The sequence below is a fragment of the Xiphias gladius genome, chromosome 5, assembly GCF_016859285.1.
Source record: "Xiphias gladius isolate SHS-SW01 ecotype Sanya breed wild chromosome 5, ASM1685928v1, whole genome shotgun sequence".
Taxonomy (NCBI): domain Eukaryota; kingdom Metazoa; phylum Chordata; class Actinopteri; order Istiophoriformes; family Xiphiidae; genus Xiphias; species Xiphias gladius.
The window spans coordinates 11,326,150-11,353,616 of record NC_053404.1 but is presented as its reverse complement, the minus strand read 5'-3'; the positions used below and the strand labels follow the sequence as shown (position 1 = coordinate 11,353,616).

The 27,467-nt window shown below is 39.9% G+C and overlaps 2 protein-coding genes, 1 non-coding gene and 1 pseudogene across 4 annotated transcripts; 2 read left to right on the top strand and 2 right to left on the bottom strand.

Annotated features, from left to right (window-relative positions):
• Nucleotides 1-97: 97 nt before the first annotated feature.
• trnat-agu lies at nucleotides 98-171 on the bottom strand. The gene has a single exon. It is a non-coding gene; the product is annotated as a tRNA-Thr (tRNA).
• A 762-nt stretch (nucleotides 172-933) lies between these two features.
• LOC120789951 (E3 ubiquitin-protein ligase MARCHF6-like) lies at nucleotides 934-16,868 on the top strand. The gene is made up of 25 exons (XM_040127170.1): nucleotides 934-1,447; nucleotides 2,006-2,105; nucleotides 4,668-4,741; nucleotides 5,016-5,159; nucleotides 5,803-5,875; nucleotides 6,764-6,932; nucleotides 7,314-7,503; nucleotides 8,659-8,720; nucleotides 8,853-8,885; nucleotides 9,001-9,052; nucleotides 9,235-9,293; nucleotides 9,392-9,472; nucleotides 9,784-9,852; nucleotides 10,179-10,253; nucleotides 11,368-11,502; nucleotides 11,648-11,868; nucleotides 12,245-12,382; nucleotides 12,472-12,694; nucleotides 13,537-13,606; nucleotides 13,805-13,986; nucleotides 14,345-14,479; nucleotides 14,701-14,790; nucleotides 15,241-15,373; nucleotides 15,827-15,962; nucleotides 16,356-16,868. The coding sequence occupies exons 1-25, from the start codon at nucleotides 1,429-1,431 to the stop codon at nucleotides 16,441-16,443; spliced, it is 2,751 nt and encodes a 916-aa protein (XP_039983104.1). The 5' UTR covers nucleotides 934-1,428; the 3' UTR covers nucleotides 16,444-16,868.
• A 1,562-nt stretch (nucleotides 16,869-18,430) lies between these two features.
• On the bottom strand, nucleotides 18,431-19,277 carry LOC120790124 (annotated as a pseudogene).
• A 1,919-nt stretch (nucleotides 19,278-21,196) lies between these two features.
• On the top strand, nucleotides 21,197-27,467 carry zdhhc20b (zinc finger DHHC-type palmitoyltransferase 20b). Of its 2 annotated transcripts, XM_040127599.1 has the most exons (14): nucleotides 21,197-21,348; nucleotides 22,907-22,933; nucleotides 23,331-23,425; nucleotides 23,553-23,673; nucleotides 23,797-23,866; nucleotides 24,027-24,059; nucleotides 24,573-24,693; nucleotides 25,303-25,338; nucleotides 25,579-25,711; nucleotides 26,006-26,132; nucleotides 26,474-26,563; nucleotides 26,700-26,812; nucleotides 26,914-26,961; nucleotides 27,166-27,467. In XM_040127599.1, the coding sequence occupies exons 1-13, from the start codon at nucleotides 21,231-21,233 to the stop codon at nucleotides 26,955-26,957; spliced, it is 1,128 nt and encodes a 375-aa protein (XP_039983533.1). In that variant the 5' UTR covers nucleotides 21,197-21,230; the 3' UTR covers nucleotides 26,958-26,961; nucleotides 27,166-27,467. The 2 variants fall into 2 exon arrangements, with proteins under 2 accessions (XP_039983533.1, XP_039983534.1); XM_040127600.1 differs by lacking the exon at nucleotides 25,303-25,338.

Sequence of the window (27,467 nt, the reverse complement as noted above, 5' to 3'; positions counted from 1 at the left end):
ACACTGACAGAAAATATGCTTCGTTGTTTTGGTTTTTTTAGTGGTTTGCCTCATTATAGGAATCCATCGAAGTTTACTCTCGGAGGCGCCTCTCAAAAGGCACCGCTGGGATTCGAACCCAGGATCTCCTGTTTACTAGACAGGCGCTTTAACCAACTAAGCCACGGCGCCGCTGATGTCGTCGTTTGGTGGGACAGTAAGAGTTCATATCCTTATAATCGAGGCCAGCACATTGTCATCAATTACTTACAAGATCACGATCAAAATGTATACTTTAGATTTCCCGACGCTGCTCTCCGCTCAGATGTTTGAAAGCCTATAGTGCTCGGGTTAACACATTTAAACAAAAAGCATTTGATAGGCTCACCACTGTCTATATATTCTTTCAGCAAAAAAAAAAATGCATATAGAATTCAAGGAAATATAATCAGTGGATTAAGTTTAAACGAATGATAAACTGGGTTGAGAGAGGATGGTAAAAGAAAAAAACAGTAATTAACTGATAGTAAAATAAGATTGCACCTAACAACAACAATTATCAAAGACAAAGAAATACATTACCGTGTAATTTGAATGCAAATGTACATACTGTTCCAAATTGCGGACTGTCATCTTAAGAATCATTGTTTTTGTAGTAAAATACCCAAAACCAAAAAGAAAATTTAGGTGGGCCCCGCTAGTCTAACTTTTGGTCCACCTCTATTCTGGTCTAATGGTCACAGGTGCAACTCCAATGTTATATAAAACGTTGTTGGTTCAGGTAGTATCCTGATGTCCCTGTTCAAAGTGGATGGATATGTTTGTTATCCATGATATACCCCGTTTCTAGGAATATCAGTGAGGGAAAGCGAAGAAAAGAAGAGCATTTTCTCCAGTTTAGTTACAGATCAGCGTTTTACCTGTGTTTAGAAACAAGCCTCTAATGTTTTGATATTTAAAGAATTATATAATTTATCGATTGCCCTTCATTAACCACGTGACAGTTGCTGTGGAAGTTTCCTTGCCGTAAAACTCGAATCGATGTGGTAAAGTAAAATTGTTGTGACAGGAGCTAGCAGTGACGTTAACGCATGCGTTAGCGAACTCAGCTAGCCATTTGTTTCCCAGGTATTAACTGCCATTTCAGCAACGCGGAGGATGTAGCGTTTTTTAGGTTTATTGTTTTACAATATAAAACACACTGTAAAAATAAAACCTTTCGTATAGCGGCGAACACAGACCGGGTGTAAGAGGACACGACGAAGCAAACGCTAGTGGTCAGCCTGTTGGGAAACCATTTTATGATTGTCAATGCATCCGTCTCATAAGGATAGACTCGTCTCGCTAGCTTAACTTAGCTAGCTAAACGATATTGCCCGTGTCGTGGATGGGTTCGCTGAACAAAGTACTCCTAAAAGAAGAAACGGTAACTCGTGCTTAGTGGACAACATGGATACTGCCGAAGAAGGTAAGTAACCGAGGATATCTGTTGTAGTTGCCTCCCAGCTGGGGTTAACTGGCGTTAGCTTCATGAGTGCATCATCGATAACCAAGCCTTCCGCTGGGCTGGCCTGCTATTAGTTTACTAAGCAGAATAACTTAGCTTGATAGCCTGTCAGTGTAGTGTGGGGTTAGTTCGGGAAGACGAGAGAAGACTGCTAAACATTGTTATAAAGCAGCTGAGCTGAATAAAAGAGCAAGCAGCAATATATTAGAGAGCGTAGAAAGAACCAGAGGTTACTGGTGATGTCATCAATCCGCTGATGTATGCCCATACAGATAAGCGAAGTTTCTCGTGTAATTCACTTGAATTTGTGTACCTTGCTTACCAAAGTTTCTAACATCAGCGATTTTATTCTTCTAAATTAGATTCATCCATCCAAAAACAACCTGTCTATTAACATACCCCAGTCCCCCCAACTTCTGTCTGTACATCTGTTTTGCTTGGCTTTGGCGATGGTTGTCATATGCTAACTCACATTATATGTATGTATGTGTGTGTGTGTGTGTGTGTGTGTGTGTGAAGCGGATATTTGTCGTGTGTGCCGCTCTGAGGGGACCCCAGACAAACCCCTCTATCACCCCTGTGTCTGCACTGGCAGCATCAAGTTTATCCATCAGGAATGGTAAGTGCGTTTGGCTGTCTCTGCCCAGTTAAAAGCTGTCATTATTGTGAGTTTGTAACATCCCCTTTTCTCCCCAGAAAGCTTTCCCGATTTTTAAATATGGGCATGCTCACAAAAAGACTTCTGACACGAAAGTGACTAATTTGGTTGAGTTTGGACACTTTGTTAGCTAGTTGCATTAGTAACACTAAAACCCTAGTTTACAGTAACCTCACTCATACTTTTTCCAAAAACTGAACCTGGCCTCTTTACTAATGTACGTATGCAAGGTTGTAATAAAGAAAGACTGCATAGAACTGATTGTGAAGGTTTTACGCAACCTAGCTTTGTGCTACGTGCATGTGTTACAATTTATTATAGTTAAAAGAACACAGAGTAATGTTTCCAATATTTCCAATTTTTTTTTTCAATCAGGCTTATTCCTATCCTGCCTCTATGCACTCAAGCACAACATCGTTAAGAGACCAAGCTTGGACAATATTTGGTTTCTTCAAAAAAATCTTTTTTTTAGCTAGGTTGTATTTAATCTTATAGTTTAAAAAAAGAAACCAGGATTTGTGTTTACATGGATGTTTCCCTAATCAGATTACTGATCAAACAAGGTTATAATCAGATTATAACAGTATAGTGCAAATACCCTCACTTGATTTGAAAATCCAAGGTAATCTGGAAACAGGAATTTCCTTTTTCTAAGAGTCTGTAGGTTTTGTTATTTCAAGGTGGGTGTTAATAAATTGTATAACTTGGAGTACAGGTTGTACGCCATGATTATTCCTGAAGTGGTGGCTTTTTGAAAAATGCAATAGAGGTATCAAGAAAAGGATGCAGAACAGGTTCGTCCTCTGTCACACCAAGGTTACGTAGTATCCCATATTACTGGCCTTAGGTGTGGTATTAGAATAGTAAAAACAATACCAGCTCCTGCAGGTACTTTGGAGATTGTGGTATTTTCTCATCTGTCCTGTGTGTGAGCAATCACTGTTTATAAGAGGGTCAGGTGGATGGAAATCCCTAGCTAGAAGCAAAGGCCTGGCCTGTTTTGTTCTGCAGTAACTGTTGACTCTCAGTCCGTAATCATACTAGTTCACTGTCACCCCCACAAAGTTTAGAATAACAGTCTATTGTGTCTGAATTGTAGTGCTCAGTGTATGGAATTTTAAACTAGGCGTGTATTATTTTATTTTGATTTCTTTAATAATTAAAAAAAAAAAATACAGACAAAACTCAACAATTCTCAGGTAGCAGACATATGCTACTATGCTGAAATTTTATTATCCAGAATGCCACAGTCAGCAATGTATCAAACTAAATGTGGACAGAACTCACTCCAAACACAGTTGTATCCCTGGAAATAGCAGGGTGGCAAAATACCCACACCCCAATATGTATTGTAACAGTTTGACTTGAACCCATGTGAGACTCAACTTCTCAAGATCTCGTCTTTAAATGAGCTAGAGGCTCAGTAATGAAATGGGGAAATATATGTTTTATACCGGACAGCTAAAGTTATTGGAATTTAGAGAAACCAATAAATCTTTGGATAAATCAGGAAATGTAGGGATATTTAACAAATGACTTCCTCCATAGACATGTAGAACATTGTGTGTTATAATGTGTCGTCATTTTGAGCTGTCAGCATCAGTTGTTACTGAGTTTGATAAAAAATTTTCTTAACTGAACCACAAAGGAATAACTGCTCTGGGTGATCGCACTTGCAGAGTTATGGTACAGCAATAAAGCTTGTAAGTTTTTCACCAGGGGGGGGGCACAGTTGAAACCTTGAATGATGCAAGTTAAGGTGAATTGAAATGTGAGGTATAACCATGCTTTGTGTAGGTCTAAAGACACAGTTTTTAATGCTGTCATATGTGTTGGAATCAGCTTATGTATTTACATAACCCAGGTTTTAATCCCACAGTGTAGCCTATGTCACAACAAGCTGCAATGGTATTATTATGGGCAACATACAAGCAAAAATCAGCTCAGAAATAGCTTATAAACTTTTTTGTTAGTTGTTAATCAGAGTCTTTTACCATGTCTGAGACAGATGTGCTCATAGGTGGTGTCTGTTGGGTCATATCCTTGTTTAGTAATAGCAGTGGTATCCTTGAAATAGATCATTTTAGGTCAACACTATAAAGTTGTTTTTATTTTATTTTTTTTGTATTGTCTATCAAAAGTGTACAGTTGAAATTTGTTAATAAACCATAACTTGAAATTTCAAATGTAACTACATATGCGCTCTCACGCTCTCTCACGCTCTCTCACGCTCTCTCACACTCTCTCACACTCTCTCACACTCTCTCACACTCACTCACACACACACACACACACACACACACACACACACACACACACACACACACACACACACACACACAGATGAACCATTCCAATATCTCTCCCTAAATTTAAAAAAAAAAAAAATGTACATACCACTTGAGTGTCTGTGAGAAACTGGTCTTCAGCCTGAGTACTGTCTATGTGATTAAAACATAAAATGATCAGTCAGCCTATGTATGAGGTTATTAAATTCGGTTCTTTTCACATGTTGCTTTACAGTTTGGTCCAGTGGCTGAAGCACAGCAGGAAGGAGTACTGTGAATTATGCAAGCACAGATTTGCTTTCACACCAAGTAAGTTTGTGGCATTGATGGATCATCCATTTAACTATATTAAAAAGCCTCAAAATTTCCCAAACTAGCCTTAGAGATGGGGCTGTATGGTTCTTTTTTTTATCAGTACCTTTTACTTGTGACTATTTCATTTTTTGAGAGTAATTTCTTTGTTAATACACAGTTTAAAGTTATATAAGATAAAATCCAGTGCTGTAAACAGAAAATTATCTCACAGAAAAGATTATTTAAATGTCTCCAGTTCACTCCCTTCACTTCCCTTTTTCCACTTCAGTCTACTCCCCAGACATGCCTTCTCGCCTGCCCATACAGGACATTTGTGCTGGCCTGCTGACCAGTGTGGGCACTGCAATCCGATACTGGTTCCATTACACACTGGTGGCCTTCGCATGGCTCGGAGTGGTTCCTCTCACTGCATGCAAGTAGCACACAAGGACACAAATGCAGAGAAAAACTGATTGTGTAATCAGGGCCATAAAGAACACCTCCCAAATACTGGATTACCCCTCTCTTACAACTCCTGTGTTGAGTCATAGTTTTATTTATTTTAAAGATGTAATTCACCCGTCTTCTCCTCATAAATGGATTGTCCAAAGCAGTGGGGGATAACAGGTGAAAGCAGATGCTCATTATGTTGTATGTTGATCTCTTAAGTGTGACGTCAAATCTGCTCTTCATTCCCAGTATTGGTGAAAGGAATGTCTCACTTTTGTGCACAGATGTAGGCACTTTGATATACATTTCCTCTTTCTAGAGCACATAGTACAATTACTGATGAAGTGATCATTACATAAACTTTACATATTAGCTAATTTTTATGGTTTACCTAATTGCAGCTTTAGTATCATTACATAACAGGCTACGCTGTGTGCGTTCTAAGCTATATAAATCCCCCTAAGCACTCAACGTAAAAAATGTAGGCTAGATCTATTTACTTTCTCATAAATTATGTAAGTCGTTTCAATGCAGAATGTTTTAAAGATTTTCAATGTATTTATTAATTTATATCAATGTTATGTACAGAATGACACTAATATATTTATCTGGTCTCTTTGCCTCAGGTCGAATCTACAAGTGTCTGTTTACCGGCTCTGTGAGCTCACTTTTGACACTGCCATTGGACATGCTCTCTACGTGAGTGATGATACTAGTGTTCTCCAATATTTATTTACAACACCGACCGCACTTCCTAAGTTGACTTAAGAATTCATGGTCTTGATCAAAAATTCATGTTAGTCTTTTCTCAGGCAGTTTTAGAGAGCCTTATTAGATAAGGCATCACAGCTTGGTTTGGTAACCTCTGTGCAGCTAAAGTCCAAACTGGTCCGACTGATGCAGACTGCATGGAAGATTATAGGGTTAAAACAGTATACGTCCCTGCAGTCTACGTACGAACAGGCTACGCTAAGACAAGCCAGTAAGGATAGTAACTGACCCATCCCACGTTCTACACTCTGAGCACCAGCTACTGCCCTGAGGTAGGAGTTTCGGAGTCCCTTGTAGCAGACTAAATAGATTTAAAAATTCATTTATCCCGGTGTCAATAAAGCATTTAAATAATGGCAGATAGGGTCAGGATGGATTTTCTATTTTTATTGTTGTGTTTGTTTTCACAGTTTGCCATGGTATTTTTAGAACCTTGATATGTTATGTACTAACACCTTTGTATATATTCTTTTTGTGAAATGTGGTTTAGGTGCTTTTAGAACAGAAAATATACAATTTGTTAATAAATAACAAATATTTATTAACACATTGTATATTTTCTGTATGGCTGCAGCATGGATGAAGAAGACAAATAACCCACCCTGTGGGACAATCAAGTTTATCTTGAATATTGAATCTTGAATCTTGAACTACATACTAAAGCATTATATTACACTTCATGAAAGCTAGTTTGGTTCTACTTGTTTATTCTCCTCATTTCCCTATAGCTTAGTTTTAAAAGAAAATTTCAGTGTTTTTTTTTTTTTGTTTGTTTTTTTAATGTTTATGCATGTGTTTTTGTTTGTGTTCCTGCAGAGAGAACTTGCTTGCAGATTGTCTTCAGGGCTGCTTCGTCGTCACCTGCACCCTGTGTGCATTTATCAGTCTGGTGTGGCTTAGAGAACAGATAGTCCATGGTGGTGCTCCCCAGTGGTTAGAGCAGCACCATCCGCCACCACCTAATGCTGCTGGACAAGCCAATGAGGTGCTTTGCTTGAGGGATTGCTATTAAGCCAAAGGGATTTATTTAATTTTTAAAAAATTAAAAAGAGAAATCATGAAAATTAAGAACGTTTCAGTGACACTGCCTTCTGAGAGTATGTACATGTTATTCAGTTCTTTTAGCCAGATAACTAACATACCAAGTGAGGCATATAGATATTGATGGTGGGCATAGAGAGTTCTTTGTATGCCTTGTGTGTATAATTTAAATACCATATGCTACCGTAACCCCTACATCTACTCTGCAGTATCGTGCCGTGACACGTACTTGTACATCCAATCTTAACCAAGCATATAAAGACAAAGTCACTATTACTGTCATCTGCCTTTTTAAAATCCATGCATCCTGCTCTCTCATCCTCAGCCACAAGCTGCAGGTCAGGGAGCAGCTGATGAGCCCCCTGCAGCCCAGCCAGCCCCTGCTGATCCCCCAGCCCAGAATGAAGTAGAGCCTGAGCCCCCTGATGTCCCCCCAGACCAAGGTGATGACCCAGAGCTGGAGGAAGAAGAGGGAGCAGCTGCTGAAGATGCAGATCCGAACAATGGAGCACAAGGTTAGAATATCTTGTTAATAAGTTGAGCATTGATGTAAATTATCAGTGTCAGAGTTTCCAGTTTAAGTCTTTTTTTTTCTTGCAGGTGTAGCTAATTTTTGTCAGTACTGAAGTCAGAAGAGTTGTAAAACCATATTAAATGTTTTTGTGTGTGTGTGTGTGTGTGTGTGTGTGTGTGTGTGTGTGTGTGTGTGTGTGTGTGTGTGTGTGTGGCATTAATTTTAAGACATGCATTAATATAAACAAACACAGTGATTGTCTTCAAGAATGGCACACTGCCTGTCTGTCCATCACATTTCACATGTCTTACCTTTCAGAATTACATTGCTTAACATCACAAAACGCTGAGAAAGTGGTGAAGTTCATACACAAATGAAATGAAGCAGAACGTCATGAGTAAAGTGTTTCCTTAATATTTTGTCTCCAGTGAAGCTAACAGACAAGACCACTGTTTGAGCAACATCTTTCTGCTACAGAAAACAACAGGTTTATGGAAATGCAGTCTTAATTTTAAGAAGCACTAGAACGTACAGTACCACTGGCATCATGGTCATGGTCATCACTGGTCTCATTTGAGAACAAATTGCCATCACAATTACTTTGAGAATGATATAACGATGTGTCAAAATGCTACCCGTAGCACTCATATCACAGTTACTTGTTTTGTTTTATTGTGGGTAATGGACTGTTTTTGCTGCAGGCTTGGCGAAAAGGGCTGATAATTAATTTTGATTGTATTATACTAGTGTTGTATTATTCTAGATATGGAGTGTCACTACAGCTAAATGAATACAATGGAAAAGTCTCACAATAGCCTGTTTTGCACTTCAGAAGTAACTGATCTTCCCAGAATAACATTAATAATGTAACATTAACAGCATTTGTAAAAAAATATTTTTCTGCTTTTGTGCTTAAAGCCAACTCAAAAATATTTGACCAGACAAACACAATAAATGTATTTTCCTGTCTTAATATTTTGCACCGTAATGTTGTCGTCATCTGAAAAACGGGAAGATACAGCTAGAATGTATTTTAACAGTGAAATTGAATCAGATGGAATCACCCATATGCTGTTTATATAAATACTTTTTAAGCTGCTGACGTTTGTGAATGTAGTAATCTTCACTGATTTTTAAGTTGATAACTGTCTTGTAGATGACATGAATTGGAATGCTTTGGAGTGGGACAGAGCAGCAGAGGAGCTCACCTGGGAAAGGGTAACTGCATGTCATTACTGATCTCCAAACACGTCCCTCCCTAGTACACACTAAACTCTACAGCTAACTTTGCTATCTGTGTTATGCATCCTTGCACATGAAACACTTAAAATCCTTCTATTTCCCTTTTAGATGCTTGGCCTGGATGGTTCACTGGTATTTTTGGTAAGTCCTCATATCCATAATTATCATTTATATTTTCTACACTAAGAGTATTTTGTATGAGTATGTAAGAAGTAAAATCTCACCTAACTCGGTCCAACATGTCTTTGTTTAATAGGAGCATGTGTTTTGGGTAGTGTCTCTCAACACACTCTTCATCTTGGTCTTTGGTGAGTAGACTGAAACAAGGTTGTTTCATGCATCATAAGCATAAAGGTATACTGTAGAATGATATGATCCTGGTCCTTTTTGTCATACCAAAACCACAGACTTAAAATGTTATTTATTATGTAATTCTGGCAATGATATTTGTTTGCCACAGTGGGAAAATGTCTCTTATTTCTTCATTCAGCATTTTGTCCCTACCACATTGGGCACTTCTCTGTTGTTGGCCTTGGCTTTGAGGAATATGTAAGAAACTGTTTTCATCAATTAGCATTATTATGCAACAATGTATCTAATGAATTATACTTCTAATTTATTCACTACTATTTTGTACTTTTCTTCAGGTACAAGCCTCCCACTTTGAGGGCTTAATCACAACAATTGTGGGCTACATACTGCTGGCCATGACGCTCATCCTCTGTCATGTATCCTTCAACCTAACAACATCAATCCCCTGTACTCTACTGAAATTGTAAACCTAAGATGAAGAGAATTCAATTGGAAGTAGTTTCACAATATTACAGGGCCTGGCATTGCATCTTAAATTTATACTGTTAGGTCTATGCGTGTGTGTGTGTGTGTGTGTGTGTGTGTGTGTGTGTGTGTGTGTGTGTGTGTGTGTGTGTGTGTGTGTGTGTGTGTGTGTGTGTGTGTGTGTGTGTGTGTGTGTGTGTGTGTGTGTGTGTGTGTGTGTGTGTGTGTGTGTGTGTGTGTTGATCCTTAATGGCTGTTTCAGGGACTGGCTGCTCTGGTCAGGTTTCAGCGCTCCCGACGTCTCCTGGGAGTCTGCTACATTGTTGTCAAGGTAACAACGCCTCTAAGTGCCTTTCTGCTTTTGTACCTTACGTAATCTCCGTCCTTTGCCGGAATACACACAGAATTATTCAAATGTCAAATATGCCTGCAGGTTTAGGGTGGACTTCTCCATTTAAAATTGCCCTGCATTAACAGACACACTTGAGGGCACTTCCTTTAATAGTATCATGGTAATGGTTACAGTACCTCCCCCAAACTGAATGAGAAAAGAGTCACATTAGTGTATTTCAGCACCTTTTATAGAGATTTTAAATTATCAGTTTATCTACATATGGTGTAAACTGTTACTGAGACATTTCTCTCTGTCCATTACAGGTCTCACTACTGGTTGTTGTGGAGATTGGTGTGTTTCCACTCATCTGTGGCTGGTGGCTAGACATCTGCTCTTTAGTAAGACTCTTGCTCCTTATTCTGACATTAAGTTTGTCTCTTGCACTCTGTGAAATAATGTCATTCCTCTTGTAAGTGAAAGTCTCAGCCCTTCCCACCTGTCTGCATTTTTTATTAAGTTTGTATAATGTTTGGATTTGGAACCAAATTTTAATTGTTATCATTGTAATGGGAAGGTCAATCTTAAATGTTTCTCGTTGTTGGCTGATATAGTTACAGATACTGTCCTGTATTTTATAGTGACAGATATTTTCTTGAAATAGTATCCATGTTTTCTACTAGCCTGAAATGGTTCCTCCTCCACAGTCAGTGACAGCAAGCCTCATTTTCTGAATTTGTCTCTGTTTATGTAATTTCAGTGGATGCTTCATCTATGTTGATTCGCTAAAATGAGAGTAGTGTTGCCTACCTTGTAGAGGCATCTGTCACATACCCATTGAAAATGGCTTTTAAAAAGGTTGAGCTGTGGCTCCCACTCTACCTGTATGTAAGTCTCTGTGTCTCAGTTTGCACTCTTTGACACTAACTGGCACTGTGTCAGAACACCGAGTCCCTCTCCACCCCCGGCTGCCACCTGAGCTTGCCACCTATGCTACTCATTGTAAATCATTGGGTAGGTTTTCCTGATCCTGTCCTAATCCATTCAGTCTATCTCAGAACAGGTGGAGCAGCTTTAACAGCAGAAGGGAACCACATCCCTCCTGCTCTGCAGCTGTTTACCTGAAAATAGGTTATCTTCATCATTTAGTTTGTCCAACGAATTCAAAGGAGCCTCTGATAAAGACAAACTAGTTTGATCTCTGTTGCGATGCTGTTGAGGGCATAGTTAAATGAAACAAAAAACAGTACTTGCATAATTGAACAATACCAATCTGGAAAATAAGACTTAACTTCACCCCCCATGTTATCAGAAAATTATTGAGTTTCTCCTAATTTAAATCTGTAAGCATATGGCATGCACAAATGTTATTCAAAACACCTTTTATCATCTAGCCAACTGTGCATTCATTGAGCAAATACAAGTAATTACAAGGCATCACCTTAGAACCAAGACTGAATTTGAATCAACCAAAATGCTATCTTTATTTAACATTTTATTTTCTGCATTCTGCAGGAGATGTTTGATGCCTCCCTGAAAGACAGAGAGTTGAGTTTTAAATCAGCCCCTGGTACCACCATGTTCCTGCACTGGCTTGTGGGAATGGTCTACGTCTTCTACTTTGCTTCTTTCATCCTCCTACTGAGAGAGGTAAGATGATAAAATGTTTAACCTTTTTTTTTTTTCTTATGTATTTGCTTTCCTAAGCGATTTTATTTTATGATTTAAAAAAAAAAAAAAAAAAAAAATCACAATTTAAAAATCATGTTGTGATAACTTGTGGTTTGTCCATCAGGTGTTGAGGCCTGGAGTGCTGTGGTTTCTGAGAAACCTCAATGATCCAGATTTTAACCCGGTGCAGGAGATGATTCACCTGCCCATCTATAGACACCTGAGGCGGTTCATCCTGTCCGTAGTGGTGTTTGGCTCTATCGTGTTGCTCATGCTGTGGCTGCCCATCAGGCTGATTAAACTACTACTGCCCACCTTCCTCCCATACAATGTCATGCTCTACAGGTAACAACAGACATAAAAAAATTATAGGTCCCTTAGAAATAAACTGTGTGAAAGCTGCTGCTTTGCCTCTCTGAAATGGTGTTTGAAACTGCCTCCTCTTCAGGCAAGATAGCCGGACGTCTTGCTGCAGTACATCTTGAGCTTAAGAGGCAGCATTGGCCATATTGCCAACATGAATGATCAAAAAAAAAAAAAGTTGCAGTGACTTACCCATTTGAGTGTTTGCTGTAAAAAAAAAAGAGAAAACAAGTACTCAACAGCCTGATTTTGTCAAATCAATTGAAAAATTAAAAATCTTAAGCCACCATGTGCTACGTGCACTGGCACACACTGTTGAAATGTCTTTTTCTAACCCTGTCCACCTGTTTCCCCTCAGTGATGCACCGGTCAGCGAGCTGTCCTTGGAGCTGTTATTACTTCAGGTTGTGCTGCCGGCTCTACTGGAGCAGGGGCACACTCGCCAGTGGCTAAAAGGTCTGGTCAGAGCCTGGACAGTCAGTGCTGGATATTTACTGTAAGTCAAGTCTGAATACACTAACTTATTTTACATTTTCTCATATTGGTTGCCTGCACCCGACCAACTGCTTCTCTGTGCCCCTGCAGAGACCTCCACTCCTACCTCCTCGGGGAGCAGGAGGACAATGATGCCAACCAGCCTGTGAACAACAACAACAATAATAACCCTCCCCCTGGTCATGTTAACAATAATAACAACCCTGCCCCAGCTGTTGGCGAGGGGCTACATGCAGCCCACCAGGCCATCCTACAACAAGGGGGACCAGTGGGTTTCCAGCCCTATCACCGACCCCTTCGCTTCCCTTTCAGGGTGACAGTCCCATTGTTTTGAACATTTACCACTGCAGTTTCTGGAACAGGCTCTGGGGAATTTTATGTTGTATTACTGTTACTGTACTGATATCCACCAATAGGAATTTTTGGTTAGTTTACAATCTTAGATGCATGGATTCCAGCTAACATTTGAACCTTTTCGAGGGTTTTCGTAAATCCACATTAGCATGGTTACTATGGGTTGCAGTATCGCACAGTCACAAAACCACAAAATCAGAAAATTTATTTCACGTGGCCAGTTTTAGTAAGACAGTGAAAAAGCTATAACTGGCACCACAAGCTTTCCATGCAAATGCAAATTCAGTTACATGTTTTACCAAGGCTACTGGGAATAGGAAACACCCTCTTAATTTATAGTTACCTTAACACTCAAGGGTATGGTTCCAGGCAACAGGAATGCAGTTAACATTATACTCTTTTTAAGTAATAATGCACAAAACTAACATTCATTTGAGTATCTTTTAATTAATCATAACTGAGTATAAAACCGCAAGTGTAGGATTTTCCTCTATAATCTCTTTTTTTTGTTTTGTTTTTAAAAAGACCCACTAGGGCTACATGGTATTTGTGGTTTCCAACACAAATTTAGAAATGTGCCAACACCCTAGGCTGTACAGCTCAACCCCATTATTCTACTGCTCCTTCTAATGTTAAAAGCCCTGATCTCTGGGTGCACTGTTATAATTGTCTAACACATTCCAGCTGTAGTTTAGAAAATAGAAAATGTACATATTGGAATAGAATGGAAAATCATAATCATAATCAGATTACTGCCCTATATTCACTTTTATTCTAAAACATCTGTCCTCTTTTCTCAAGATTGTGTTGCTTATAGCATTCATGTGCATCACTCTGCTGGTGGCCAGTCTGGTGTGTCTGACCCTACCAGGTGCGATGTGTTTTTACTCTGTAGACCAACACCCAAACCATAATTGTAGTGCGTATCTATATATGCATGTCTCTGCTGTTTAAGCAGTTATATTTTACGCTCAAATAGTAATTCACTTCTTCCTCAGTTAGACCTGAGGATCACTGTAAAGTTGGAAATAGTGTGTTCATATACAGTATGTTTTGTCACGTGTTTCAGTGTTCACCGGGCGCTGGCTAATGTCCTTCTGGACGGGAAACTCTAAAATCCATGAGCTGTACACAGCAGCATGTGGCCTGTATGTCTGCTGGCTGTCTATCCGAGGAGTCACTGTGCTGCTGGCCTGGATGCCCCAGGGACGCACTGTCATTATACACAAAATCCAGGAGTGGACACTCATGGTAAGGGTCAGTGAGCAGCCTCCATCAGTGGCAAACACCAAAACTGGGCAGCCAGTGGTCCTGCAATTACTTTGACTTTTTTCAACCTGTCTAATGCTGCAGTGTTTTTATTAGGTGGTCGGTTGCTTTTCACAAGCTTATTAGTCGATGTCCAATATTTGCTGGCACCAGCCATTTAGTAATATCCCCACTTTGTAGCTTCTAAGTCTTTAACTCTGCCAGTGCTGCAGTAGTTTTGTCACATGAAGAAAGAAGTTATCCTCAAAGGGGATTAAAACTTTAACTACCATGCTTGTTCTTTTAATTTGTTGAGGTTTCATGATTAATTATGTTAATTTTATATCCTGTCCTTGTACAGATCCTGAAGACCCTGATTGTAGCTCTGCTGGTCGCTGGAGTCATCCCGCTGCTACTGGGCTTGCTGTTTGAACTGGTTATTGTGGCTCCTCTCAGGGTACCCCTTGACCAAACACCTCTCTTCTACCCCTGGCAGGTATGATTGTGTGTCTGTGTTGTTGGGGTATGTCTGTCTTTTTCCATCTCTCTCTTTACCTCTCCTGGTTTAGAGACTTCATTTTAGTGGTTCATTGTTGTGTAGCTGTTGTGTTTTAATTGTTCCTTTACCCTGTTTGCTCAATCCTTGTTCCCTAACATTGTCACATAATTCCCAGTTCTTATAGCTATATTCATCCATTGATCTTTGTTATCTTTTAGGACTGGGCTCTTGGAGTGCTCCATGCCAAAATCATTGCCGCTATCACTCTCATGGGCCCTCAGTGGTGGCTGAAGACTGTTATTGAGCAGGTGGGTTTTAGATGGTTAATAATCATTAACTCTTTAATTTTGCTAAACATTTAACGATTTTATGATGCTGTTTATTCTTCTTTTGACAAACAAGTAGCCATTACTGATAAGATTTCAGTCTCTTGGTAGGAAAAAAAAAAAAATACATGACTATAATCTTGACTATGAAGTGGTTCTATACCATAGTTTATTTTATTTATAGTACTGTATATAAGAATAGCAGCAGGGTAGTTGAGTGGTTAGACTGTTCTTTAGTTTGACAATATGTTTTGATGCTACTTTGTCTCTCAGTTCATGTAGCGTTCAACTAGACAGTCCTACCACACCCCTTTGTGCTGCTTTGTGACTAACATTGTATTCTGCCCTGCTTCTGTTAAAAGACAGTAATTCCTAAATGTGGATCAATTAAATTCTAATTAGCTATATAATAAGTCCAAAATTTCTCCTTAGGTTTATGCAAACGGAATTCGCAACATTGATCTCCAATTCATCATCCGTAAACTGGCAGCTCCGGTCATCTCAGTCCTCCTACTGTCCTTGTGTGTGCCGTATGTGATCGCTGCTGGGGTGGTGCCGGCTGTAGGTCAGTGCCAGAGCATGTGTATATGGGGATTAGTTACATTTTTTTGTTTAAATATTTCGTTTTCTCTGTGTCATAATTTCATCTATTTGATTGGAGATTTTTCAGACCAAAAGAGAGCACCACAACTAAATATACCAGTAAATTTACATTACTAAGCTAAGTAATATATACAGTATATACAATACAGTAATATATACAATCTCAGCTGCAAAGGAAAGCGAAATCAAGAACTGGTTTTATCTTAAAACAATCCACTTAAAGTACACACAGTTTCTGTCAGATTCATCCTGTAAATATGCTTCTTTACTCAGGTTATTAAGTGCCATCAAATGACATTTGTGTTTCCAAAATATTGCATTTCTTCTAATCTCAGATGGCTTTTTCAGTGACTACAGTGTCATTTATGGGAGGTTCACTTAAGCTATATATAACTGAAGTGCACTGCTTTTGCAGGAGTGACCCCTGAGATGGAGATTCTAATGCAGAGGAGAATCTACCCATTCCTCTTGATGGTGGTCTCGCTTATTGGCATCCTGTCCTTCCAGATCCGACAGTTTAAACGCCTTTATGAACACATCAAGAACGACAAGTAAGGATTTTTTAGCATAGACCCAACAACAAAAAACAACAATTATTTTAATATTTGTTGTAAAGAATTTGTAAGTTTGTTGTGTTCAGCAATGATATTTGGCCTTTTGATGTGTGCAACATTTAGGGAGGTAATTGTAAAGCCAGTTTCCAGTCTAATTTTGTAAGTTACAAACATCTAGAGCAAATTTTTACCATGCTAGTTGGAATTTTAGTAAGTAAACTTCTAAAAGGTTGTTACTTATGATTTCAGAATATTAATTAATGTTTCAAGGTTTTGAATTAAAGAGTACATAATTATGGTCTTCAAAGAAGAAGGATCAGTTCAGTGCAGAAAAGTCTGAAATCAGTAAGAATCATAGTATTAATATTGTGATAACCTCTGTCTTTGCAGGTACCTGGTTGGCCAGAGGCTTGTCAACTACGAACGGAAATCTGGAAGAGCAAGCTCAGTCTCCCAATCCAACCCTGTCACAGAGTAGATTTTTGCACCTGTTATGTTATGATCACCCTAGCCCCCACTCTTTTTGATTTTAAACGATCCTAATCCTTTTAAATCTCCAGTGAATATTGGTGGATTTGATGGATGTCATTCAATTTCTTGAATTCCCTTTCATGCCCATCAAAGGTGGGATGGGAAAATGTATTATAATCATGGGATAGCTGAGTAATCCCCTCTGACAAACATAGTAGGCAGGAAGGTGAGGGTTAGAGGTTTGATCTGAATCGCAACATCTCTATTGTCGTTCATGCCTTGCTTTGTAAAGTGCTGCCTGATAACTGTACATGTGTAAATACTTTGAATGCAAATTTTGTCTTACAAAAAAAAAGACAGATGGATTAATGCAATGACCATTGTACATCTTAAAAGTGTATGTATAATTTATTAAATCAAATTGACAATTTATGTTTTTCTTGCATGTGTTGTCTAGATAATATGTGTGTGGTTGTTTAACAGATAGATTTGGATGTTGTGGCATAGTGCAAAGATTAGGATTAGACCAGAACCACACATCCAACTTTTCCAACTCTATATACACTGCTCAAAAAAATCAAAGGAACACTTTTTAATCAGAGTATTGCATCAAGTCAATTAAACTTCTGGGATATTGATCTGGTCAGTTAAGTAGCAGAAGGGGTTGTTAATCAGTTTCAGCTGCTTTGGTGTTAATTAAATTAACAACAGGTGCACTAGAGGGGCAACAATGAGAAGACCCCCAAAACAGGAATGAATTTTCCAGGTGGAGGCCACTGACATTTTTTTCCTTCCTCATCTTTTCTGACTGTTTTTCACTAGTTTTGCATTTGGCTAGGGTCAGTGTCACTACTGGTAGCATGAGGCGATACCTGGACCCTACAGAGGTTGCACAGAGTGTCCAACTCCTCCTGGATGGCACATCAATATCTGGATGGTACATCAATATGTGCCATTGCCAGAAGGTTTGCTGTGTCTCCCAGCACAGTCTCAAGCGAATTGAAGAGATTCCAGGGGACAGGCAGTTACTCTAGGAGAGCTGGACAGGGCCGTAGAAGGTCCTTAACCCATCAGCAGGACCGGTATCTGCTCCTTTGTGCAAGGAGGAACAGGATGAGCACTGTCCGAGCCCTACAAAATGACCAGCAGGCCACTGGTGTGAATGTCTCTGACCAAACAATCAGAAACAGACTTCATGAGGGTGGCCTGAGGGCCCGACATCCTCTAGTGGGCCCTGTGCTCACTGCCCGGCACCGTGGAGCTCGATTGGCATTTGCCATAGAACACCAGCATTGGCAGGTCCACCACTGGCGCCCTGTGCTTTTCACAGATGAGAGAAGGTTCACCCTGAGCACGTGACAGACGTGAAAGGGTCTGGAGAATCTGTGGAGAACGTTATACTGCCTGTAACATCATTCAGCATGACTGGTTTGGTGGTGGGTCAGCGATGGTCTGGGGAGGCATATCCATGGAGGGACGCACAGACCTCTACAGGCTAGACAATGGCACCCTGACTGCCATTAGGTATTGGGATGAAATCACTGGACCCATTGTCAGACCCTATGCTGGTGCACTAGGTCCTGGGTTCCTCCTGGTGCACGACAATGCCCGGCCTCATGTGGCAAGAGTATGCAGGCAGTTCCTGGAGGATGAAGGAATTGATACCATTGACTGGCCCCCACGCTCGCCTGACCTAAATCCAATAGAACACCTCTGGGACATTATGTTTCGGTCCATCCGACGCTGCCAGGTTGCACCTCAGACTGTCCAGGAGCTCAGTGGTGCCCTGTTCCAGATCCCATTGAGGTTTGATGTGTTTTCAAAGTGTTCCTTCAATTTTTTTGAGCAGTGTACTATATAGTTTACCCAAACCTGAGTTTTTACAAATGAGTTTAAATTCCTTATGTATGACGTGTGAATCAAAGACTGTTTGTAGTCATTTCAATAAGAAGATGAATCAATTTTTCAAATAATTTTGAGGTGTAAAGATATGATCAATACGTGACTGGGGGTGATGTTATCACAACATCCTTTGGTATGAGCAGTGAATTTAGCACAATTCCAAATTTCTCTGCCAAAATAACAGCAATCTCCTCATCTTTAAGTTCCCTGGTTGTGTTTTCTAACACTCTCCCTGTACCCTCAGTGGGAAATGTGGTGACGATCAATCTGTGGCCAATGTAGGTGAGCCTTCCACGTGGTTTTAGAACTGTGCAGAGGGATTTGCAGAAGACGACTGAGCAGGGGGAGCTCTGGTGGTACTGGCACATCTCAGTAAAGTCCTCCAGACACCTGGGATCCAGGGTGAACTTGTAGATCTCTGTCGAATCTCCATCAGCACCTCTGTTTTCTTTCCGTTGCCATTCCAGAAAGTGCATATCCCTTTCCTTTCTAATGCGGTACACTCGGTGGCCCTGCTCCTGGGGGCAGCTGGTCTCCAGCGAAAGGGATTTAGTGAAGCCTGGCGCGCCAAACCCGACGTCTGACAGCCAGCGCCGGCCCTAAAGGGTCACCATGAGGGTCAAATGGTCAAAAGGGGGCCCGTAATAGCCGGTGGTGGAACTCTTCACCTGGGCGGAGAGCAGAATTACCTGAAAGCCAAGTTTGGTCAGCAGCCAGGAGAGGAGACCGTTATTCTCAAAGCAGAAGCCGTCTCTGCGCTGGTTCACAATCTTGTTGTACAGAGAGATAGGTCAAGTTGGACTCGTCCGCCGCTGTGCACGGTGAGGTTTTCAAACGGCACCGACAGCTGGTGACAGGTGTGTACTAACCGCAGCACATACAGGCTGGCTCAGCTGGGTCCACAAACCCAATGCGCAATATATATTTCTGAACATCCATGTCCATGTTAGTAATTTTCCTTTCCCTTCGTGGAATACGCGTCACTACTTTCACCTTTCACCTTTCACCTCAATTTCCGCAGCACTAGGCAAGACTAGATTTGAAGTACACTTTTGCGTAAGTACTTTGATGCTGTCTTGAGGGCAGGAAGGTACACCGTCCTGAGACCAGCTGCTGCTTAGCTGCTTTTTATTTATTAGTTTAGGACACTTTTTTATTAAAACATTTTTTTTTTTAAATTAAGTTTTGAATTTTTTAAATGAAAACTTCATTGTTCAGACCGACTTTTTTGTCAAAACGTTATTGATCAAAATAATTTTCCATTTTTCATAACAAATTCGTTAAACTGCGTTAAAAAGTAGTGTAGAATCAAATTATAAATGGAAATATACTAACAAAAAAGAACAGATAAAAATAAATCTAATGAAGCAAAGACAAATTAAATTCTAGACGTTTTTTGAAAATGCAATTATAACATTTGTGTGTGTCTATAAAAATATGTGCATACATATTTTTTATGTGAGGCTATCAAATAAAAATCATGAAGAAAAGCGCTAAACATAGGTATTTTTTTTTAGAAAAGGTATTTTTGAATACAAATAACATTTCAAAATCATAACATTTGCAATAAAATTTATTTTCATGTCTTAAAATTTAAGGTACGGAGTGACATATTTAACAGACACCTCAAATTTCTTCAAAAACATCAAAAAATTTTACCAAAATTTTGCATTAAAATCATATATATGAGATGGTCCATTTCTATGAAAAGCACACACGAGGCTGGATTACCAACCAGGAAAAGAGGGCAACTGCCCTTGGGCCCCAGACCCCCAGGGGCCTCAAAAGCCCCAGGTTACACCATATCATTTGGTTAATCTCAAATTTGTTAGAAATGTGTACCACTGAAGTGCATTATCAACCATGAAGGGTCCTTCAATTATCCACCTTGTGGCCCTGGTTTTGTAGAGATATACCATGTCAAAATCTAGTTTAAAAAATTTTAATTTATATTGTGCTCATTTGTTGATGACTTAAATAGTTAATCAGATATCAGAATGGCTGCCATTTAATCTTCTGGCAATCATCTAATTGATTACTGGTAATCAAATAACCATTTCAGCTTTAGAGTACTGGTGAGATTCTGGATCCCTGGAGGAATAATGAAAATGCTATGTATTGTGGGGGTCAGTGGGGGCCGAAGAACAAGTTTTTGCCCCAGTGCCCCATAAGAGGTTAATCCAGCCATGTCCGACACCTGTTTTTTTCTAAACTTTCCTTGGTTAATTATTTTTCACATTGTATAGGTTGGAGATGTACAATAGATTTTTTATTAATACTATTTTTCAAACTATTTTTTTAATGTCAATACTTTATTGATCAATCTTTATCACAAAAATGTTAAGGGTACAATCAAATCATATTTGGATAGACTGTATAATAAAGTGGAAAGGACAAGAACAGTAGTGGATAAAAAATGTTAAAAATACATTAAAATAAATGCATAATACATTCTGGCTTTATGCAATTATAACATTTAATTTTATCAAATATATCAAGTCATGGAGAAAATGAGTAAGTATGTGTATTATTTTAGTAAAACACGGCATTTGTAAAGTGAAAATGTCCCAAAATCATAACATTTGCCAAAAAACTAATTTTGGGGTTTTAATATTCAAAATATAAAGATGAGTGAGATTCTGGTTCATTTCTACAAAAAGCACAACAAACAGCGTGAAAAAAAACCATTAGTGAAGTATAGCAGATACTATGTGGGATCACTGAATGTGTTTTTTTTTTTTTTTTTTTGCCTTGTTTGGTGTATACTGTATGACGACCTAGTTTTATTCCAATCAATATCTTCCCAAAAATATTTTCAGACCAACTCCGGTCTCAGTTTGCCAGAGGGACGTCACACAACGACACTCCCTTTCCCCCAGTAGAGAGAGGAAGATGGCGCCCACACACGTACTGAGATGCTGTCAACGGGGCTTAGCATGGATACCTGTGATTTTTATCGCCCTAGTCGTCTGCTGGTCTTATTATGCCTATGTGGTGGAGCTTTGTATATGTAAGTAGACGTCCTGCCGCCGCGTGGTCCTTTTTAAAGCCTTCAACCGCTCATGTTTTCATTGTGCTTTCCACACAAACATACTGCTGCTGCTGGCCAGCAGGAAGTAAATGGACTGCAGCTCAACAATGGTGTTGGCAAGCCTGTCCAAATCTAGATACGGCTAATTATCAGTAAGCTGCCATCGCTTTGGGTTGTCTTATTTTACGGGGAATTGTGTTTTGGTCAGACAAACTTTCCCCGTACTGTTTAATTCGCTGCCCGTGTCGTCTCTGTGGTTTTGTGTCGAGCTGACTGGGGTCTGGATGGAGAATTAAAACGCTAACTAAACGGTATTTGGCTGCCTAGAGAGATGAACACGTTTCCTCTAACTAGACTACCGCTAATTAACTTGGCATGGGTAACTGCGGGGCTTTGCGAGGAGCTGATTTGGCTCGGAGGTTTGGTATTGAAATGAGAGATGCTGCAACACAAAACTGATTTGATAGATTTGAGCTTTTAATTATATATAGTTGGTGTAATAAAGGCCTTCCAGAACTTTTTTTAATATTAAGATTACTGGATAAGATTTGAAGGGTCAAATTTTATGTAGGTGTACTTTTATTTAATCGTGATTTGTAAAATACACGCACAGAAAGTTTAGGTGTCGGGAAACCCCATCTGAGAAGGCTAGATCGATGGTTCCTTTTTTGGCCTGTGACTCTGTAAAATGTTGCACTCTTGTTATGCTCATGAGTCATGTGCAATGATTTTCATCCAGAGGATGTTGGATGGTTGACGAGGTGAAAAGTTTGTAGTGATTTACAAGGAAAAATGCAGAAATATGATAAATGTTGATACTTAAAGTTCATTCTTGACCCTGGAAATGGTACTCCGCAAAACACAAAGTCTTTGCATTTTCTTTAGCCGTCTTCCAATTGTCATGGAATTGTAGTTTTCAGTTTTTCTAGTCCCATTTTTCTCAGCACAAAATGGACTTCTTGTTCACAATGGACTTCTTGTTGTTGCCCAAAAGCCAAGAATTAAAGTTCATTGTTGACCTTAGAAACAGCAGTTGACAGAACAATTTCATCACAAGGTGGGCGAGGAGTCCCTAAAGGGCTCTGAAAAATGGAAATTTGAGTGGGCAAGCTCTGCCCAGATTGGAAGAGAAAGATGGTGTCACTCAATCAAGAGCTCCAGAAAAAGGGGGAAAAAAGCAGGCTGTAAGAGTGTTTTGTCAACTAGAGTAAAATTGTTAAGTACAGTATAAGCATCATTTTTCTGTAAAGAACAAATTGTGCTTAAACCTTTAATCATGTTGTGGCACTTCAAATTTATCTTTGGGCAACGTGGGGGTACCTGCCCCCTGGGTTGGGAAACACTGGTCAGATATAATTTAAATCTACTGTACAGCCTTATAACTTTGTAAAGCATGCAATAAGAATGAATTACACAATTCTCTCTTCTCCCTGTTAAGACCACTGTCAGATCTGAAACTGTTTTTAATGTCAATGTAACTGACACTATTGAGTTGACAGTTCTAACATTTATATTTTCTCTGTTTTGTCTCTTACAGTCACCATTCCCAGTATAGGAGAGCAGAGTAAGTGTCCTGGGGAAAACAATGTTTATTTGATACAGTTTAATTGCAGAATTGAATTCCTGAGCTGAGCCAGTTTGCTACTTACTCAGATAATCTCTGGTTGGTCCGGTGAAATATGCTTTGTCGACTTAGCTAAAAAAGGCTGGCACAGGAAACCTGCTCGCTCAAAGCACTGAGGTCGGTCTGCGTGAAGCAGAGCTGCTCCTTCTCATTCAGCATTAGCTTTCCTCTCTCATTAATTAAATATGTAGACGTTGTGTTTCCTCTTTTGGTCCATACCCTATCTAACAGCAGCATTTCTGTGTTTCAACTCTTAATGGTAATTTGCTTTTTTAATGTTGATGCACGTATCAGACTGAGTATGCTGTTGATGCTGACAATCAGTTTTTCCCTCCAGTTGTCTACCTGATCTTCTTCCACCTCTCTTTCATCCTGTTTGTATGGTCTTACTGGAAGACCATCTTCACCAAGCCTGCCAACCCTTCCAAAGAGGTACAATAACACAGTTATCCAAAACGAGTCCACTGTGTCTGCATTGTCTGTAAACCCGCTGCCATAAAGGCAAGTTGATAAATGCATTTTTTCAAAGAAAATTTATATGCTGCTCTCACCACTCCAGTTCTGCCTGCCCAAGCCTGAAAAGGAACGTTATGAGAAGGAGGAAAGGCCAGAGTCCCAGCAAGAGATCCTGTGGAGAGCCGCCACCAGTCTGCCTCTGTACACCCGCACAGGAGCCGGAGGTATGTCTGTGTCCAAACATGAATGTGTGAGTGAGAATTAATTTGTCTGTCTGTTTATACCTCTTTGTTTGTAGGAACTAACTGTCCAGTATTATTGAGATACTGTTGTGTTAACATGAGCAGCAATCCGTTACTGTGACCGCTGTCAAGTTATCAAGCCAGACCGATGTCATCACTGCTCCGCATGTGACATGTAAGAAAATCATACTCACTGAATCAAACTGTTGCAGTTCCTCTTTATTCAACCAAGATATTTTTCTCCTCCTCTTGTCTCTCACCCTATCAAATAATTGTTGAACTTTTTTAATGTTTTTTAATCTCTCGTTTTTCTATTCTCTTGCTGTATATGGCAGGTGCGTGCTAAAGATGGACCACCATTGTCCCTGGTATGAAAGAGCTGCTAAACAAAGAGACTTACTGTACATATGACATCTCAGATTTAATTCCTCATTTTTTTCACGTTTTTTAGCTGATTCATGCAGGTGTAAGAGTATAAAGAGAGTTCCTTACTTTAAAAGCCCAGTGTAACATGGTCAACTAGGAGCAAGCTGCTTTCAGAACTGACTCTTATCTGGTTTGAAAGCTTGGTAGATAATGTTACAAATACTGGAATTTGATGAGTTTAAACTCGACTATGTGGGAATAATGTCTTATCTTACAGCATGACATGTTGCCAAAACCGTTCAGAAAATAAACTGCGTAAAACAAATGTGGCTCTTGGTAGTGTCCTGGGTTGCTTTTAACCTTGAAGGTAACAGAGCTTTCTACTTAAATATTAACCAACAAAAGAAAACAATTTAGTGTAACCTTGCCAGTGGCACCTTCTTTAAAGTTTAGATTGATAAGATTTCTACTCGGAGGAGGTGATGACTGAACTTTCTGTGTTTGTTTCTCTTCAGGGTGAACAACTGTGTGGGATTCTCCAACTACAAGTTTTTCATCCTCTTCTTGGCCTACTCGCTGGTGTACTGTTTGTTCATTGCAGCCACCGTGCTGCAATATTTCATAAAGTTCTGGACAGTGAGTGATATTGCAAAGACGTAGAGTACTCCTTGCTATGCAGTCAGCTCGCTCACACTCAGCATGTAGTGAATGTGAATGTGTGTTTGTGTAATGTCACGGAGGATGCAGATTTAGTTGCATTCAACCGTTGGTTGAGCATCTTCTGAGTATGGTTGTGCATGGTGCTGAGCTGTGCTGCTCCTCTGTTTTCTCTGTCCTCTCTCACCCTTCGGCCTCTGACCCCTCTCTGTTTTCCTTTCTGTTATCGCCAGTTCTTGGACACTGGGTCATTGTTCTCTGATCTGTCTCTTTTCTGCCTCCCTCTTCACTATCAGAACCATCAGTCACACCACTCATGTGGCTGCAAACACCTCCTCTTTTTTCTTTTTTCACTTTTGTAGCTGTTCCACTTAAGTTTCCTCTCATCTCTAGCTTTTTCATCCCTTTGTTTTTTCATTTCTGGGCACACTTTGTACGTTCACCCACTCTCTTTCTTTCCTTTTTTCCCCCTGTCACCCAGCTTGGCCTTAACTTGTATTTGCCTCCTGATTTCTACGTGCTCCCTCTCCCCTCCTGCCTGTTCTCCCTTGGTGTTGCTAACCGGTCTTGTTTCTGTTTGTACTAAAGCTTTGCCGGAGGAAATCGGCAGAGAACTGCCCAAAGGTAACCCAGCCATCCTCCAAAGCCTTTAGTGTTGCATTGCCTCACCATCATTGCCATGGGTATTGTTGTGATGTGCATGCAGTGACATGGTTCACATGACACTCCTCTTATGTCTCTATTTCTCTTTCCTTTTCCATTTTACTTACTCTCTCTTATTTCTCTTTCTTTTTATAAATATCCACAATGTGAAGTTGTTATTGATTCCTCTCTCGCTCTCCTCTCCTCCCGTCTCTTCCCCAGAATGAGCTGCCAGACACTCACGCCAAATTCCATGTCTTGTTTCTTTTTTTTGTGGCGGCCATGTTCTGCATCAGTATTCTGTCCCTCTTCAGCTACCACCTGTGGCTTGTAGGGAAGAACAGGTCCACTATAGGTAACACACATTCAACAGGTTCCTCTGCTATTTAGCCAGCTCAAAATGTGAACACTTCTCTTTTTTGCTTTTCTCTGCATCTAACATCAACACAGAATTTAACACAATTTGTTAAGAGGTTATAAACATCTGAATGTTCAACGAAAGAATCGGAATGACATTTTCACTCTCACACAGTATAGTCCATCTCTCTTCTTTCTCATCAGATTGAGATTGCAGGTTGTTCATCATTTGGTTATTGTTGTTTGTATTCTCTGTCCATTCTTGTCCCTCCATGTTGCTCCCCCTCTCCAGAGGCCTTCAGAGCACCAGTTTTTCGGACAGGCTCTGATAAGAATGGCTTCTCTCTGGGTTTCTGGAAGAATATTGCTCAGGTCTTTGGAGACCAGAAGAAGTACTGGCTGCTGCCCATCTTCACCAGGTAAAGAATGCAAATTTAGAACTGAACATGCTGTCAACAATATTGTATGCCTGCTAATTATCGGCTTCTGCTCATGGAGATAGTTTGATCTCTATCTATGTATTCCGTGGTTGAATTCATAGCAAAGTATTTGGTAATTGGTACCAAATTTTAAAAAGCCTCCTTTTAAATATGGCTGGCAGAGATCTTTTCTTGCTAAAGAAAGAGTTAAAAACAGTGAATCTCCTTTTTAAATTTCAGGTTACCTCTGTTGCAGCTCCCGTGGAAATCTAACCTGATGCAGTTTGTTGCCTTGCAGGTTGACTGCACCTAATCTTGAGTTTCCTCCTTGTTTACTACAGCCAGGGAGATGGTCTAACATTCCCTACACGGCTGGTCAGTGCTGATGCAGAGCAGGCCACAGTGACCCTGTATCCAGAGCCCGATAAAAGGTGATCCATCTTGGTGTAATATAGGACATATTATTTGACACAATATTCTGAAAAGGATCTATATTTTGGAAGGGGTTGTGGATGCACAGTGAGGGTATTTGCACTTTTTTTTTTTTTTAATCGGGCATCTATCCAGTGCTGCTGACGTCTCTGTGAGCCCGCTCAGCGAGTCACAGAATCGCCTCCTGATTAACGACCAGCATGCCAACAATATCGGAGACCATCTGCCTAATAACACCCCCAAGTCAGGTGGGTGCTCCACCATTGATGATAATGTTTCATAGACAAAATTAACATTAATGATTTACTTTTTTGAATCACCTTAGCACACTTTCTGTTCGCCTTCACAGCTGAAAGTGAAACCATTACCATCTCCATGGAGATGGAGTCCTAACCAGGTAAACTTGAGTGAACCACTTCAGTCAGTCTGTTGGTTTGGATACAGCTCGGACTTTTGTATGCAGAAGTCAGATTTTTCTTACACAGAAGGGTTGCACTGCACAATTATGTAGATTTTGAGTGTAATCAAATGTAATTCACCTAATTATCTTTGTTTTGTTTCCTCTGTCTTTGTTTTTGTTTCTTCTTCTTTCTTTCTGCAGGAGAAACTCCTCAGTCATCTAATACAATGCCTTATCCAAACACAGCAGTTTAGTTTGTCACCATGGCAACAGTCTCCCAGTGCTACCCCATACCCACAGACCTATTCAAACCATGGAAAATGTGTTCTTTTTGTCCATCACAGCACAAAAATGCATTGGCATTTTTTTGCATGCAGTGTCGTAAGCAAATCTCACACCTACCCACATAGGTAATACAGTTAAGTACAAAAGTATTTGGACAGTAACACAATTTTCATAAGCTTACCACTGTACACCATCACAATGGATTTGGAACAAAGCCA

Coding starts and splice junctions, on each gene's coding strand:
- LOC120789951 (XM_040127170.1), top strand. Junction 8,886..9,000: donor ATGGTTCACTGGTATTTTTG/GTAAGTCCTCAT, acceptor TTTGTTTAATAG/GAGCATGTGTTTTGGGTAGT. Junction 12,383..12,471: donor GTCAGTGCTGGATATTTACT/GTAAGTCAAGTC, acceptor GTGCCCCTGCAG/AGACCTCCACTCCTACCTCC.
- zdhhc20b (XM_040127599.1), top strand. CDS start 21,231: ATGGCGCCCACACACGTACTGAGATGCTGTCAACGGGGCTTAGCATGG. Junction 22,934..23,330: donor TCCCAGTATAGGAGAGCAGA/GTAAGTGTCCTG, acceptor TTTTCCCTCCAG/TTGTCTACCTGATCTTCTTC. Junction 25,712..26,005: donor GAAGAACAGGTCCACTATAG/GTAACACACATT, acceptor CCCCCTCTCCAG/AGGCCTTCAGAGCACCAGTT.